The 18,191-nt window shown below is 39.8% G+C and overlaps 1 protein-coding gene across 1 annotated transcript in view; it reads left to right on the top strand.

The window, feature by feature from the left end:
- Nucleotides 1-17,110, top strand: part of llgl1 (LLGL scribble cell polarity complex component 1) — a 41,552-nt gene extending 24,442 nt beyond the window's left edge. The window contains exons 13-24 of the mRNA XM_033970615.2: nucleotides 1,462-1,566; nucleotides 1,827-2,119; nucleotides 2,524-2,674; nucleotides 2,794-2,932; nucleotides 3,214-3,527; nucleotides 5,338-5,529; nucleotides 5,617-5,689; nucleotides 6,073-6,187; nucleotides 7,912-7,967; nucleotides 12,769-12,904; nucleotides 13,537-13,619; nucleotides 16,496-17,110. Coding sequence (XP_033826506.1) covers nucleotides 1,462-1,566; nucleotides 1,827-2,119; nucleotides 2,524-2,674; nucleotides 2,794-2,932; nucleotides 3,214-3,527; nucleotides 5,338-5,529; nucleotides 5,617-5,689; nucleotides 6,073-6,187; nucleotides 7,912-7,967; nucleotides 12,769-12,904; nucleotides 13,537-13,615 — 1,653 coding nt within the window. The 3' untranslated portion in view covers nucleotides 13,616-13,619; nucleotides 16,496-17,110. The remainder of the gene's footprint in view (nucleotides 1-1,461; nucleotides 1,567-1,826; nucleotides 2,120-2,523; nucleotides 2,675-2,793; nucleotides 2,933-3,213; nucleotides 3,528-5,337; nucleotides 5,530-5,616; nucleotides 5,690-6,072; nucleotides 6,188-7,911; nucleotides 7,968-12,768; nucleotides 12,905-13,536; nucleotides 13,620-16,495) is intronic.
- Nucleotides 17,111-18,191: the final 1,081 nt, after the last annotated feature.

Here is an 18,191-nt window from a genome sequence, read left to right as displayed (position 1 = left end):
GGGATAAAGAGTCTTTCCCTTTTTTTTTTTTTTTTCTTTATAATGAAAACCAGACCCATCATCCCACTCTTTTCTGACCAGCCTCTCTTTCCTCCTCTCCCAAGTACAAGCTGGAGTCTCGGGCTGTGTGCGAGAGACAGATTGATGCACGTGTTTTGCTGAGTTTTTATTACCGCGAGTCAAGAGGCTGCCCCGGAGTTTGGAGGAGAATAAAAGGAGAAGGGAGAAGGGAGGAGCGTCAGGAAGATTTTAGCTTGGCGCAGTAAAGATGTGCCAAAGGAAAAATAAACAATCTTTGCATACCTGTCAAATGTCTAGAAGTTGTTTGGTTGTTTTGGCGGTGAATCTCCTGCTTTTCCACCCTGAAGTAATTAGCTTAAAATGTATGGATTTATACTATGGCTTTAATGCCCATGTACTTTTTATTAGGATTTATAGGGTTATCTGTACATGTTTTTAACGAGTAGGAGGTACAGCTGTGTAAACTTGAACTGAGATCAAGATTTCTAATAATTTCTACTTGTCACAGATCAACTTGGATATTTTGAATTGAGCAAAACCATGTGTTTCCAAAGAGGAGGAAGTAACAATTTGTGTAATATGGTGTTGTTAGAAGGTGTTTATTTTCTTTCTACCATTTTCTAACGTTGTTTCATTCATTCATCCTCATGCCAGAAGAGGTTTTGGATGTCTTCTGTGGGTGTTTCTGTAATTTAATGATCTCTCCTGGGCCATATTCGACCCCGCCTCACGGTTAGCTGGAAGATTTTGTCCAATGCTCAGCCCACAACCCCGTGTCACGCAAAACTGTACGCAACAACTTCACAAACCTGATGTGATGTGCAGTAGTTTAATTATTGGGATGTACGCTGATTGTGTTGATTGCACTCTGAACGGGAGTGTCTTAATGCAGGGAAAAAAAAGAAAGTTAGACTCATAAAACATGTTCGTACACCGTTTTCCGCGATTATAGCATTTTCAAAACAATAAAAGGTAACACTTTGATCTAAGTATGTCTTGTATTAGCAGTTAAGTACAATACCGTCTCGTTTAGAGTCTGTATTACGTCTGTTTAAGTTCACGGTTCAGAAAATTAATATTGAAAGCGAGGAGTGAATTGTGGTTGATTTCATAACGCCCAGTCCTAGTGGTAAGACATGAAAAATGAAGTTGCGCTTACACATATTTGAAAGCAAGCTGTAATAATTAAAGAAATCTGTAAAGAGTTGAAGAGGTCAGTGTAGAGTGGGTTTGTTTTTGAGATGCATTAACTTGAGAAAAATACAAAAATGGGAACCTAATATCTAATTTATGCAGTATGTTTTGGAAATGTCTCTGATGGGTGTAAGTAACAGGTCATCTTTTGGTGATTTATTATTTACTTATCATTTATTTACTGTCACATTTTCTTGACATACAACTCAAATTTTTCCTGTGCTCTTTTTTTTTTTTTTTTGGCAGGTTGGCTGTTTTGACCCGTACAGCGATGACCCCAGACTCGGCATCCAGAAGATCAGTCTGTGCAAGTACAGCAACAAACTGGTGGTGGCTGGAACTGCTGGACAGGTACAGAACTTGTATAAAAACAAAAAAGTTTAAAGAGTATATATCACGCTCTTTTCTGATCTATGCTATAATGTTATTTCCTCATCAAAAACATGTGTGAATGAATTAAAAAAAAACAACTCTGGACATGTTTAACACCCAAATCCTGCATATTTAGACTGTGATTTTCTCTCAAACTGAAAACATGTTGTACTACCAAATTCTTGACGGAATATAGGACCTTTTAAAAACCAAAACTTACCGGACAAATCTCTCAAAAGGTAATAGTTTTGGGGCTGAGTGACGAGCGATCGGATCACCTGGTGGACGTGGCTGTGGTGGACTTGCTGCAGGACAGAGAGGGCTTCACGTGGAAAGGACACGACCGGTTAGACCCGCGGCTCAAACCTCCGCCTTTCCCTCCCGGGTTTCAACCTCTGGTGCTGGTGCAGTGCATGCCCCCGGCCTCCGTCACCGCGGTGGCTCTACATGCGGAGTGGAACCTCATCGCCTTCGGGACGAGCCACGGGTTCGGTCTGTTCGACTACCACAGGAGGAACGCCGTGCTGGCCAGGTGAGCGAAGAAGGTCGTGAGTAATTATTTAGATGTATTTTATAGGTGATGTCAGGGCTTTCCAACCTTTTTCCATAGTTTAAAATGTGTTAATGGTCAAGATCTGTGCAAGTTTTTGTTTTATGTGGATATTCCTGGTATTTTACAAAGTTCTTACAAAGTTCTCTCCAGTTAACATTTTTTAATTTTTATTTATTGCTTGAAAAAGTGGTGGCATTAGTCGACCACAAATGTCTGATTTGTTCTCAGTTGAAAAAACTTTAAACCATTTGACTAATAACGTATAAGGCAAGTTTTTGGACGCACTACCAATGATAATTTGTGGCTTTCCATTTAGTATATATCTGTTTAGCCCCTTGTACTTTAATTTTCCACAACCTTTTCATCACACGTTGTTGTTCCAGGTGTACGCTCCATCCAAACGACTCCCTGGCCATGGAAGGTCCCCTCTCCAGAGTCAAGTCTTTAAAGAAATCCTTACGGCAGAGCTTCAGGCGCATCCGCAAGAGTAGAGTCTCTGGAAAGAAACGTGCCATCACCACGCCAACCAGCAAGGTAAAGAACGGTTGCTTCCCTCGTCTATGTTAGAAGAAGGCTGCAAAAAAGTTTGAAAGTGGCGTCATTTCATAAAGAACGTAAAAGGTTTATAATCTAATCTTATTTTTATTGTTAAGGTTCAAGAAGCCAACGCAGCTTTAGCAGAGCAGGAGGATGTGGCTCCCATCCAGAGGAGAATTGAACCGCGTTCAGCAGACGACTCTCTCACTGGAGTCGTCCGCTGTCTTTGCTTTGCCGACACTTTCCTACGAGACGGTACGGCAAACTCAACTTGACAGAACAGATACGAACCCGAGACAAACTACTCTTCAGCTTTTTGAACTGCGACGTAACAAACTGAAATGATTAACTGAAGTTTTTTTTTCTGTAGCGTACTTTGTCAGTTATGATTTTGAGTTCGTTTGAAAGTTTGGATTAGTGGCAATGGCCTTGAAATGTCAAATTTGAGAGTCTACACAGTCCAAACATATGGATTAAATTGAAATGATGGATGCTTTTTCTGCTTATAACGTCTTGTTCTGTTCTTCTTGCCCCAGGTACGCACCACGGTCCTACCCTGTGGGCGGGCACTAACTCGGGCAGCGTCTACGCCTACGCCCTGGAGGTCCCCGGGGTGGGAGTGGCTCGTGCGGGCGAGAGAGGAGGACACAGCGATAACAGCGCTTGTGTGGAGGCCGTACTGGGGAAGGAGATCCAGCTGATGCACCGCGCCCCTGTGGTCTCCATCAGTGTCCTGGACGGGAGGGGGAAGCCTCTGCCCGACCCCTACGAGGCGTCCCAGGACCTGGCCATCGCTCCGGACATGACAAACGCTCACTCAGTCCTCATCGCGTCAGAGGAGCAGCTCAAGGTAAATGCTCAAATGTTAAAGCACTGCCTTCATAACTAATGTATTTGTTTACTTTGCTTTATTTGTTTTATTCAGACTTACAAGCAATTGCATTATAAATTCATTTTCAAGTTCAAATTCAAGTTCTTCCCTTAATTTCGTTTAGTCAAAGCAAAGAAATGCTCACTACTGGGAATTCATGCAACAATATCCAAATCTCATATGTAAAATCTTCAAAAGTAACTCTTCTTTTAATTGTTTTTAGCAATACTTTTTAATATTGGTTGCAATGAAACACAGATCTATCCCCAGTTAAAACAATACATTTTACACCGTGACGCTAACAGTTTTATATACAGTGGTCCCTCGTTTATCGCGGGGGTCGCATTCTAAAAATAATCCGCAATTGATGATATCCGTGAAGTATCAGCTTTATTTTTTACCATTCTCTATTTTTTTTTAGCTGTAAAACCCCCTCACCACACACTTTATACACTTTTCTCACACATGCGTTAACATTTTCTCACATTTCTCTCTCGTTTAAACTCTCTCAAAGTTGAAACCTTCGTAGATTAAAAAAAAACAGTATTGTAGAATGAAACCTAACATCAAGACCTGTTTTCAGGCCCAAATATTTATTCGAGAAATAAAAATATAAACATTTCCCTTTACTGTAAATAAAAATGACAGCTTGTAGAAATACTGTAACATTTTATTTTAATGATCAACGAGTTTGGACACATAAGAAATGACGAATAGTGACTCACACGTATTTCACAGTTCCCTCTGACTGTACCTTTGTCCTGGCACCGCTCTGCTTTAGTGTCTTTTTCCACTAAGGTCTTGGTGCAGGTGTCTTTTTCCGAGTGCAAACGTACAGCACTTCAGAGTCACACTGCGATCCAACATTTATGTAAATTTGTCTGAACACATTCTGTACTGGACAGGAGACACGGCACGGAGGAGACTGATGGACAATGGTCTACAGTCCAACAGCCAATCAGGACGCACGACACAATGGTCTACAGTCCAACAGCCAATCAGGACGCAGATCACAATGGTCTACAGTCCAACAGCCAATCAGGACGCACGACACAATGGTCTACAGTCCAACAGCCAATCAGGACGCAGATCACAATGGTCTACAGTCCAACAGCCAATCAGGACACACGACACAATGGTCTACAGTCCAACAGCCAATCAGGACGCAGATCACAATGGTCTACAGTCCAACAGCCAATCAGGACGCACGACACAATGGTCTACAGTCCAACAGCCAATCAGGACGCACGACACAATGGTCTACAGTCCAACAGCCAATCAGGACGCACGACACAATGGTCTACAGTCCAACAGCCAATCAGGACGCACAACACAATGCACGTTCATACTCTGTAAAAAAGCAGGAAAAATTGCACGAAAAAAATCAGCAAACCAACGAGGCGAGGGACGACTGTACTGTAAAAACTCACTGATATTCTGATTAGAGCTGCACGATACTACTACTAAAGAACTACAAAATAGTTTAATAACTTTTCGACTCAATCATTTTCAATTCTAAAACAAAACTGACACGCTTTAATTTACTTGTGACACTCGTAAAACTAATGAATAAAAAAAAAACAAAACTAGGCCAGCTGTATTAACACATTCACATACATATTCTAAACTGCACTTTTGTCAGATGGAGAACCTCAGTATTTCGTTGCGATATCGATTAATAAAGTCAATCAGCGTCACGATACTTTTGCGATATCTTGCACAACCCCAATTCTGATCTTTCCATCGACTTGTCCACGTCAATTTTAAAACGATTGTCCGCTTTCTCCAGGTGTTCTCTCTTCCCAAAGTGAGCGCTAAGACTAAGTTCAAGCTGACGGCGCATGAGGGGTGTCGGGTGCGTAAAGTGGCCCTGGTCGTGTTCAGCTCCACGGCTCAGGAGGATTACAGCGAACACACCCTGGTCTGCCTCACCAACCTGGGAGACATGCACCTGTTCAACATCCCAGCCCTCCGACCGCAGGTACAGCTCCGCAAGCGTCTAACACGGCGGCGTTCAATGATTTCGGTTTGTTCTGTACGCTAATAAATGTTTTTTGTTTTTTTTTAGGTGCGCTACGACTGCATACGTAAAGAAGACATCAGTGGGATCGCGTCTTGTGTCTTTACTAAAAATGGACAAGGTGAGTTTTAACAAAATCGTGTGACCTTTTGGCTGATCCATCTGCGTTAAGTGACCTTTCTGGTGGAGGTCAGCTATCAGTTTGATGTTTTTTTATGTGAGAAATGTCCCACAGTATGGCATTAAACTTCTTGTCCATCTCGCAGCTATTCAATTACAGGCAAAAATGACATTGCATAAAAAATAAACTCTCATTCTGACTCTGAGTGTGGTCGCTTCTCCGCAGATCTGATCTCTAACTTGGCCTCATTATGTTACCTGCTTGTCTCCGTGTAGATAGATATGTTTAAAGCTTTACTGTGGAACATTCCAGGCAAAGCAATAGCATCTCCGTGGGGGACTGTGGCTATCGCCGATTACATTTTTTTTCATGTCTCGTCACAGGTTTCTACTTGATTTCACCGTCGGAGTACGAGAGATTTTCCCTTTCAGCTAAAGTTATCACAGAACCACTCTGCTCGATTCAGCTGGAGCGCCCCCTAGAGCTCACACACAACAGGTCAGACACATTAACAGCTGCGTTTAAAGGGGAGGTACATATTATTCTAATGAAAGAGTCAAATTTGACTTTCCCCAGTAGCGATTTATTGTAAAAACAGCTTTTCAGGGTGAAACTGTGTGCTGTCTACGTCTCATTTTAAACATCCACGAACAAAAAAGTAGGGCTGGTACACTTTTAGCATGCTAGTTGTTTTTTTTTGTTTTTTTTTGTGATCACATTTTTATTCATGTATTGATCTCAACTGCAGCTATACAGGTTACAGTCTGATTACATATTTTTATGCCTTTTCAAACTCTCCCGATGGGCATATACACAGAATAATAATACAAATAATAATACAAATAATAATAATAATAATAATGATAATAATGATAATAATACAAATACAAATAATAATAATAATACAAATAATAATAAAAATAATACAAATACTACTACTACTACTACTAATACTAATAATACTAATAATAATAATACTAATAATACTAATAATAATACTAATAATAATAATAATAATAATAATACTACTACTAATAATAATAATACTACTAATAATAATAATACTACTACTAATAATAATAATACTACTACTAATAATAATAATAATACTACTACTAATAATAATAATACTACTACTACTAATAATAATACTACTACTAATAATAATACTACTACTAATAATAATACTACTACTAATAATAATAATACTACTACTAATAATAATAATACAAATAATAATACAAATAATACAAATACAAATAATAATAATACAAATAATAATAATACAAATAATAATAATAATACAAATAATAATAGTAATCTCATCCAGGTTTGAATTCCTTCCATATAATAATTGCAAATTTCCTCCATCAAAACATATCAGCAGAAATTGCATTATACATGTTCATTATGGGCTATACATAAAAACAAAAAAAGAGCTGAACGTGCACATATTGTGCATGTTTCGTGAATATACAGTTTGACAGAAGTGTCCACATGACACAAAAACAGATACGTAATATATTCAGATCTCCATTTTGTCTGGTAGGTTGGACCAGCAGGAAATGTTGTTGGATTTTGCTCCGTTCATTGAAGCAGCATAAAGCTCCGTCTGAATTATTTCTCTGTAAGATAAAGGCCGTCCTTTCACAGTCAGAGGCTGAAGTGTTAGCATGCTAGTTGTTGTTAGCAGTGGCAGGACAGGTCTGTGAAATATGAAGCTTAGAATAAATACAACAATAAACTGAAATGAATTGACTTTTTTTTTTTTAAAGCCCAAAATCAACAGTAGTTTCCTCTTAGGACTGAACACGACAATTAATTTAACCAACAGAAAATTAGAAAATCAACAATGAAAGAGAAACAGAAGTAATCCACAGAAAACAAGCTAATTTTAAAACTGTCCCAGGACATCCCCCGTCCTTAGATCCTCTTTCTCGACAAAGAAAAGTGAAGTTGATCCTATGCAACAGTTCAATATAAACTCGCTCTACGTTCGAATATTTAAGGCGGCAAAGATAAAGCAGCGTCTTTAAAGGAGAATGTGGAAATTGTCGTTCTGTGTAAAACCCTTGGGCACTTGGTGAGGTTTAGTTCTGATTACTGCGGGTACCCAGAGTTGTACTACACGTTTCTCCTGTCATGATAAGCAGTAAATGGATACTCGCTCGTATTTACTATGTGGTTTATAAAGTAAATGTTGGTTTTGTGTGTCTCTGCAGCGACGGTAAACTGAAGGCCAACGGAACCCACAAGAACCAGCTGGGACAGGCCGAGGGTGGGTACACTCCACATTCCTCTGCTCTTAGTTGGGACCACTTCATCACTTTTTCTCTTTTTTTCTGACCCCCTCCAGCCCCACCGGGCCTTTTGTCGGGCTCCCCTCTGGTCTCCATGACGACCATTCAGCGTGACCCAGTTGCCTTTGGCCCGGCAGCCTCGTCCTGGCAGGGGATAATGGTTGTTGTGGAGACCGGAGCGGATTGAATTTGTGTCCAGTCACCGACAGGACGCGGACGTTGTGTGTTTTTTTTACCGTTGGGGCGTATTTGGACTAAGCAGACGTCTGTGTACTTTAACAGAATAAAATAAACTCTTATCTATATGATGCTTTAAGGAGATGACGCAACGTTTTAAGCCAAGTACTTTTAAATTAAGTCGGCAGTGCTCCTCTAGAAAAGTAGTTAATCCACAGACTTAACTATTTTTTCTTGTTTAGTTCGAATTATCTTTATCTGTCACTGTAAGAACTTGCACTGGAGCAGAGTCGGGTCTAAAAAAATCCCTACTCTGCTTTAGGGAACGGGACAAGTCTGATCAGTTTCTTTTTTTTTTATTAGGTGGATATTAAGATGTCTTTTCTTGGCAACTTTTTCAGCCCAGCGGTTTATTTATTGGCCCTCGCCACTCACGAAGTGATGGCGAGGGGCATTGTTCTTCCTGGGTTTCTTCTTCTTCTTATTATTTTTTTTCTCCCCCTGGGATCGCAATTTTCACCCCCTGAACGTCGACGAAAAGTCTCACATGGGGGTATCAAATCGACCGGCTTGGCAAAAAATTCAAGAAAATATGCATCACGAAAATGACCCACACACACTGGCTCGACAGCGCCACCTAGAAAATTCAAAATTTTAAAATGAATTGGGAGCCGACACGCATTTTTCGCCCTAGCTCGACGAAATTGACACCAGTGATAGAGCTCATGGAGACAAGCAAAAAAGCCAATCATAGTGCGGCCCTAGGACGGACAGGAAGTCGGCTATATTGAATCGAAAATTTGCCAAATTTTTCGCTGCGTATTTTCAAAACGCTACTAGTCTCAGGTTTTTGGTCCAAATGAGCTCAGATTTCACATGCCACATCCAGACACATGGGTTTTCAAAAGTTATCCACGTTTTCTCCAAATTCCACACGGTTCGCCCGTACGCCGCCGCCGAAATATGCCTTCGTTTCCTGTTTTTTCGATGTCCTCTCACGACCACAGGCATTGCCCTACAGAGCTCACATTCACATCACATATGTGTGATTGGGGCATGAATGGAATGCAATATTAATTTTAATCAAAATGAACACTATAGCGCCCCCTACCATAGGGGTGAAACGCAAACATTATCGGATTCCTACGAAATTCAGGGAATAAATTGGGGGCATGACGTGGACCAAAAAATAATATTACGGGCATAGGTCATTTTTCACACTTGGCCACCAGGGGCGCAAAGACTCCAAAAAAAATCATTTAAAAATGTCTGACACGCACATGCATTGGTCTACACAGCTCAAATTCACATCACACGTGTGATATGAGGGTATTAATAAAATTGATTATTAATTGTAATAAAAATGAACACTATAGCGCCCCCTATCATAGGGGTGAAACGCCAATATTATCGGATTCCTACAAAATTCGGGGAATAAATCAGGGGCATCAGAAGAAACAAAAAATTACATTATGGCCATGAGTCATTTTCCACGGTTGGCCACCAGGGGCGCAAAGACTCCAAATAAAATCATTGAAAAATGTCTGACACGCACATGCATTGGTCTACACAGCTCAAATTCACATCACACGTGTGATGTGAGGGTATTAATAGAATGCACTATTAATTAGTATCTAAATGAACACTATAGCGCCCCCTACAGTATTGGTAAAATACACAACTTTGTCCGATTGGCATGAAACTTGGGGAGATAATTGTGGGCATTAAAAGGGGCAAAAAAGTCAATGACACCATACCTGTATTATGTACGTGGTTGCCGGTGCAAAGCCACAGACCCCTCTCATATAGAGTCAGGGCCACACAGCTCAGGGCCACACAGCATATTAACATTGTTCTTCGTTTTTCCGCCAAAACAATCGCATTTTTCACCCCCTGAACATTCACGAAAAGTCTCACATGGGGGTATAGGATCGACCGGCTCTGCGAAAAATTTCATAAAATTGGCGTCGGGACAATGTTCGAAGCACACCGGGTCGACAGCGCCACCTAGAATATTCAAAATTTTAAAATGAATTGGGAGCCGACACGCATTTTTCGCCCTAGCTCGACGAAATTGACACCAATGATAGAGCTCATGGAGACAAGCAAAAAAGCCAATCATAGTGCGGCCCTAGGATGGACAGGAAGTCGGCTATATTGAATCGAAAATTTGCCAAATTTTTCGTTGCGCATTTTCAAAACGCTACTAGTCTCAGGTTTTTGGTCCAAATGAGCTCAAATTTCACATGCCACATCCAGACACATGGGTTTTCAGAAGTTATCCACGTTTTCTCCGAATTCCACACGGTTCGCCCGTACGCCGCCACCAAAAAATGCCTTCGTTTCCTGTTTTTTCGATGTCCTCTCACGACCACAGGCGTTGCCCTACAGAGCTCACATTCACATCACATATGTGAGATTGGGGCATGAATGGAATGCAATATTAATTTTAATCAAAATGAACATTATAGCGCCCCCTACAGTATTGGTAAAATACACAACTTTGTCCGATTGGCATGAAACTTGGGGAGATAATTGGGGGCATTAAAAGGGTCAAAAAAGTCAATTACACCATACCTGTATTATGTACGTGGTTGCCGGTGCAAAGCCACAGACCCCTCTCATATAGAGTCAGGGCCACACAGCTCAGGGCCACACAGCATATTAACATTGTTCTTCGTTTTTCCGCCAAAACAATCGCATTTTTCACCCCCTGAACATTCACGAAAAGTCTCACATGGGGGTATAGGATCGACCGGCTTTGTGAAAAATTTCATAAAATTGGTTTCGGGAAAATGTCCCATGCCCCCTGACTCGACAGCGCCACCTAAAATTTCACCCCTATGGGAGAGGAGCCTGTTTAATTTTGGAATACATTCACAAAAATCAGAACAGTGATAGAGCACCATCGGACAAGCATAAAAATGAATTGAAGCACCGCTCTATGACAGACTGGAAATCGGCCATATTGGGTCAAAAATTCGCCACTTCATTCGCAGCGTGTTTTCAAAACGCTACTAGTCTCAGGTTTTTGGTCCAAATGAGCTCAGATTTCACATGCCACATCCAGACACATGGGTTTTCAGAACTTATCCACGTTTTCTCCGAATTCCACACGGTTCGCCCGTACGCCGCCACCGAAATATGCCTTCGTTTCCTGTTTTTTTGATGTCCTCTCACGACCACAGGCGTTGCCCTACAGAGCTCACATTCACATCACATATGCGAGATTGGGGCATGAATGGAATGCAATATTAATTGTAATAAAAATGAACACTATAGCGCCCCCTACCATAGGGGTGAATCGCCGACATTATCGGATTCCTTGGAAATTCGGGGAGTAAATTGGTGGCATCAGAAGAAACAAAAAATTACATTATGGCCATGAGTCATTTTCCACGGTTGGCCACCAGGGGCGCAAATACAAAAAAAAAAATCATTAAAAAATTTCTTACACGCACATACATGGTTATAGACAGCTGAAATTCTCATCACACATGTGATATCAGGGTATTAAAAGAATGCACTATTAATTGTCATCTAAATGAACACTATAGCGCCCCCTACAGTATTGGTAAAATTCTCAACTTTGTCCGATTGGCATGAAACTTGGGGAGATAATTGTGGGCATTAAAAGGGGCGAAAAAGTCAAATACACCATACCTGTATTATGTACGCGGTTGCCGGTTCAACGCCTTGCACAGCCATTGTAATGTGTTGGTCACACATATTTATATAGAAACTGTTTGAAGGGGGGCGGATTGCGGCCGTGGGGTGGCCGGGCGGGGAAAATGGTGCGTGGGGGCGGTGGCCGGCCCCGGGCGGTCGCATGGGGGGGCGGTCGCGCGGGGGGCGAGGGCCATCATCGCCGCTTGCGGCTTTAATTTATATTTTATTCTCTGCGAGCGCCGGCCTTTTTATCTGTGTTTGGCAGGACAATATGATCACATTTTTAACATAATAGTGGCCTTTTATAATAAAAAAATTACAATATTAAGTTAGAAAATACGTGATTAAGTGCCTGATTTAAGTAGGATTTGTCTTGATTTGAGAATATAACAAGATTTGCCAATAGAACAAGTCGTTTTTGTCGTATTTCAAGTGCAGTAGCATTTGGTTCTTTATGTCAAATGAGACAATAGTTATTTTCTTAAACAAGGCATTTAGTTTGAATCAAAATGGACTCAAATCAAGATGACTGCTACTTGATTTGAACATATTAACTTACTATGTTGTTTAAGACTGTATTTTTGCAGTATTTGTTGTTTCTTCCTCACATTTTATCGCTTTTATTTTAGTTTTTACTCTCTGCAGAGCCTCTATAGTGAGTGTTGAAGTCGCTCTAGCTTAAATTCTAGCCACATTATGTCATGATATTCTGGATTTCATATTCACATAAAAAACAAAACTTAAATTCAGTCGCACTACCCTGAATTTTATCATTTGAAAAGTCTTGACACCATAAGTTCCAACGAATGTGTTAATATAAATATCCAAACAGAAAAAACACAAGTGAATTGAGCTTTTTGGCACCTTTCAGCTCATGTCTTACTAACATTTTAACGTTAAATTGTATAACTCCTTTTGTTTTCGTCGCTGTAGGACACACAGTGGAGCCTCTGAGTGGCCTGTCCTCTCCGGTGCTGGACACTCCTCTGGACTCTCCCCTGAGCTGTGCTGACCTCACCCTGGACACCACCGGGGAGCTGACGGCAGAGGACGTCCGGGACTTTCTCACGTATGACCGAATAATAACTTCACGTTCAAATATACAACAAATACTTTAGACACGGGACGAGTTTGTGAACACGCGAGGAAAATGCTTTTGTTCTAAACCGAATCCACCTTTTGAGCAGCTGTAGTTACCAAAAAAAGTGCTACTATGATGTCAAAAATATGTTTAAAAAATACAGTAACTGAACAAAACTTGATCCTACACTTAAATCACAATAAATGATGTGAAAATCTTGTCTCATCTTGTTCTCATGGATCAATACACAACATAAATCTGATCGTTATCTGATTTCTGGAGATGATTGTAACGTCGTCTGAGCAGATGTGAGTGATATGATTTATTTTGTTTTGGTTGTTCACACCTGTGCAGATGCTGATGGAAAAATGTAAAAAAAAAAAAAAGGCAGACTAATATGGCGAAGATAAAATGAAAGTGAAAATGTTACTTTGAAAGAGTTTATTTTAAAATTCATTATCTTCTAAACATCCACTGATAAACTGATGTGTCTCCAGCTGTTTTTGGATTAACAGATCATTTTTTTATCTGATCTAATGTCTGATTTTTCTAGTTATCTCATTTTACTCGGCACATAAACGTAAACGTGCCGAGTGACTCATTCTAACGTCTGATTTCAGGACGGTGGACGAGGCCGAGCATAATCTGAAGAACATCACAGAAGAGGACGGGCGATCTCCTGGTATCCTCATCAACTGAAGAGGTGAGGAAGTGGACTTGTAAAATAATGTTTATAGAGGCTTTTACCTGCTCAGACAGAACGCAATAACACGAGCGGCACATGTCTCCAGCACCTGTTTCTAATGGAGCTAAACCAGAGCACACTTCAAAGCTCCACTGTCTGGACTTTACGTTCCAGCTCTTTGTCTTTTCAGGACTACGTGGGTAAAAACATTAACCTCCTGAGACCCGAGCTCTTGCATGACATGTTTTTTTTGTTGTTTTTTTTTTTTTGTTATTTGAGCCGATTGGACCTTTTAAATGTTTTGATAGAACAAAATCAAGTCACATATGAATAATGATTTGAAAAAAACTGTTTGAGTGACTTCAGACAGACACATTTGTCCTAAGTAAAAAAAAAAGAGAGAAACAACAATGTGGCTCATTTGAAGAGCTGGAGGAGCAGGAGACATGTGACTTTAACGAAGTCCATCTAGAAAAGAGGTGTCAAACTCATTTTCACCGAGGGCCACAGCAGCAAAATGGCCGCCATCAAGGGCCAGATGTGACTGTGCGGCAGGATAAATGTCACTAAATGTAACTGAATGTCATGTAAAATAAATGTAACTAATTTTAAACTTACATTTAATATAAATATTACGTATCTGTGTACGTGAGTTTCCTGATAAAGTGACATTTTTCTTCAGCTCTGCTTCAAAAACAGCCTTTTTTAGCTTTTTAATTATTGGACAATGTGTTGTTTTTCTTGCAGACTCACTTTTTCATACTTAGCTCCGTGTTTGGTGTCAAAATGTCGACGCAGATTGTACCGATCCCGCCTCATAACACAAAAAACATACAGATTTTCTCCTTAAAGCACAAACTTGTATTCACCTTTAGCACTTTTCTTGAAACTGCCTTCCACGCCGACAATTTTCCTCTTACTGAACAATTTGTGATGATTATTTGCAAATATTTCTCAGTGTCACTTGTTGGGAAAATCTCATTAGTTTATTGTCAATGCAAACATTAAAGCAGCACAGACTTATTTTAAAATGACAGTCAAACCTTAATTTACCTTCTCGTGAGCCAAATAAAATGATGTGGTGGGCCGCATTTGGCCCCCGGGCCTTGAGTTTGACATATGTGATCTAGAATCTAAACTATAATGTGTCATACTCTCCTGTCACCACTAAGGGGCAGCATAATGTCCTCATATGTGGACACCAGGACCATGTAGAGTAAAAAAAAATGCATTGTGGCCTAAACAACCCAAAATGTGTCCAAATATGTGGATGCCAGGTCCTAAAAGGTCCTAGAAGTGTTCAAGCATAGTTTAATTTTGCATTTCAAGTCATTTTTGTGAAAGGTTTCTGTGTGCACACGACTGGTTTGACTCATTTCAATAGAACTTATTTTACATAATCAACTTCAAAATAAAAAATGACCTGGTTTGACAGTTTTGGTGGTGTATCATTTTATTTCCTGGTTGGACATGTGACATTTCCATAACTTCTACCTAGCAACCGAACTGTAAACAAAGACCAAAGCTCGTCTGATTCACACAATATCACCTCTATTTTGTTAAACTGTCAGAAGAAAAATAAACAAATGTGTGTGTGAATAGTCCCTGCATTTTGGATAGAATTTTGTTTATCAACTCTACAACTCAGTGTGATTTTATTTTCATTTACACTTTAAACCACTTAGTTAAGGGAGAAATAAAAATGCCGTATTATTATGTAAACTTTCTCCATTTTGATTGGCTTCAGCTTCCTGTTCTACGCAACATTTTAAGCAAGTTTTTCCTCATTCAAAAGATATAATATTTAGTTTTAAACTGTTAATCGTCCTAATGTCTCATCGTTCTGAAGCCCCTGGATCCCGCGCGTCCTCCCTCAACCCTCTGCAGCGATAAATTGTGTAGAATTCTATCAGAACCGAGTTGGTTTTCAACAAAAGCTCTTTATGTTGAAGCTGCACAGTGTTTGTCTGTGTGGATGTTTGTGTTGGAAAGTTCTTTGTGTCGTGGAATCCTAAACTCCTTACTTTATTTATTCATTCAGACATGTTTACGATGCGTCATAAATCAGGACTATTACTGCGTTTACTGACACTACACTATTCTCTTTGTTTACGTTCTGTTTGGCACCTTTTTTTGCCCCCTGCTGGTTTCAAATGGAAAATACAGGTTCAGTGACACGAGCTGAATCACACGAAACATCACAAACTTCATATAAAACGTTATTTATTTAAAGTTTGTTTTAATCTGAGGAGTACTAATTACTACTATTAATACGAGCACTACTATTCACCAGATCTCCAACAGGACGTCCCGATCCGTTTGTCGTATCGTCCGTCGTTCTAGGCATTTTTAGAATATCGTCTTGAATCAGATTTGGTGAATAAATTGGGCCAAAACAGTGAACAACTATATTTTTGTTTTTGTCAATGTCATATTTTTGCAGACTATAAAAACTCGTAAGTAACGATAATGACTAAAATGACATAAAACGCTAAAACTACGACTAAAACTAGATATTTCCGTTGACTAAAAGCTCTGATATTTTTGGCAAATAATATAAACTAATGGATAAATTAAAGGGAATGAGTTGAGGTTAGATTCGAGTTCCACTTTTTAATCTCAGAGCGTCAAACAAGACCAAATAAAAAATCTATGTCCAAAGAGTTACGTTATAAAAATGATGTATTTTTTGCTTGATTAAAACTATTATAGATTATTTTCTACTAAAACAAAACAAAAAAAAAGTTGAATCTTGACTGAAACTTGTAATTTTAGTCAAAGGATCAACTCAAATTAAATGAGCATCAAAATCAACTGTATTTGTAATGATTGTAATTGTTTGACCTCTGCTTATATTCATCATTTTTCTTCTTTTTTTCCTTTTTCCACTCCAGTCCTGCGCGACGACGAGCTCACGCAACCTTCACGGACTTAATCGTGTGCTGGATCTCCCATCATCCCACTGTGAACGCCACTGCACTGGGACACACCGATCACCACACATCTTTATAAACGCGTCACCGAGACCGAGACCGAGACTGAGGCGGAGGAACCTTCAGCTGCAAACAAACTGGAACATGGGAATCGTAGTCCGCTGTGCCACTGACCGGAGCGTGGAACCCCGTTGTGGACTACATTCCCGCTTCCCGAGACTGAACTTGGTGTATTTTTTTGCGTTGACGGTTTTCCGGTGCACACTCACTCGCGGTTGTGATGGACTATTGTGCACGCTGCTTACACATCACTGCTATAAAAACCATAAAGAAAAAGGACTGATTGAGTATTACATATTGTAGCATCTCTCTTTTCTGTGCCAATATGAATATTTTCAATTGCCTTACCCAGTCTGTTATGGGCCCCACTTAAAAAAAAACAACTCATTTGGTGTTGACACGTTGCCAAACCTGCTTGATAAAACTGTCGATCCACAGTTAACGCATCATGTTTTTGTATAGCTTTCTTGGGAATGTAGACGTATATTTTATTAACGCAGATGTCTTTAAAAAGAATCCACCCGGAGAAAACAAAGGTACTGTTAGGCTGGTTCTCACAGGCTTTGAGAAAATGGAAAACTATCGCAATTTAAGTGTGAAACGCAATTTGAGCTCGATATAAAGGCCAGTCCGAAAGTTTTTTTAAAATATAGTTTAATCTTGCGTGCGTACGATGGTTTGGTACTTAAGACGCGGTCAGTGCAGAGAATTATAACGGGACTCAGGGAAGTGGGAAAGAGGAAGAAATCATGGAACATTCTGTGTAAAATGATCAGCATTCACCCATTTTTTTTTGTTTATATACAGCAGTTTTACTATGTGTTAATGGGAATACACAGTTGTATATTATAGGTTATCCGCAATGAAAAAAGACAGATTAAAGACCAAGCCGACGATAGTTACGTTAGTTAAATTAAAGCTTTTTAATCACCTGTTAAAACGAGCAAAGGGACCTCACTACTAACTGATGTAGCTCAATGTTTACTTGGTGTTAACACAGATTATAATATTAACATGCTTATTATGATCATGCTATAACTGGCACAATGATGTTTTTGGTTGTTTTTTTAATTCCACAATACAATGACTTTGTTTCTACTTTGTCATTCAGTTTGTAGGATTTTAATGGTGTTTATTTAGCTTTTTGGCTGAACAATTGTGAATGTTAATAAAATTATTTACTCTTTCTCCTATTGTTGTTTTTTTTTAATCATTGGATCATCCAGTTTAAGTCCTTCCTCCACCATCAGAACCTCCACCCTCTAGGATCCTTACACTTCAAAAAGTTTATGAATATTCAGTGTCTGTGATGGTTGAGGGAGACTAGGAGCATGATACTTATTAGGGCTTCATGTTGGGGGAGTTAACATTAACTCCCCTCTGACCTGGCGTCCTGGCTCCCCCTCGCCGTAGCACATTTTGTGTTGTACCTTGTCAATCTCAAGTTGTGAGCAGGTGCCATGTGCAGATGTTGGAGCTACTGAGCTTGGGGGAGATTTGAACCCAGGTCCCCCATGTGAAAGTCAAGTGACTTACCAGTTGAACTAACTATACTGATGTGTGTTTATATTTAAATTAAATAAATGTACCTCTTTTT

Source organism: Periophthalmus magnuspinnatus, chromosome 8 (assembly GCF_009829125.3).
Source record: "Periophthalmus magnuspinnatus isolate fPerMag1 chromosome 8, fPerMag1.2.pri, whole genome shotgun sequence".
Classification (NCBI taxonomy): domain Eukaryota; kingdom Metazoa; phylum Chordata; class Actinopteri; order Gobiiformes; family Gobiidae; genus Periophthalmus; species Periophthalmus magnuspinnatus.
Note: the sequence above shows the minus strand (reverse complement) of the source record. Positions and strands in the feature narration are given on the sequence as shown.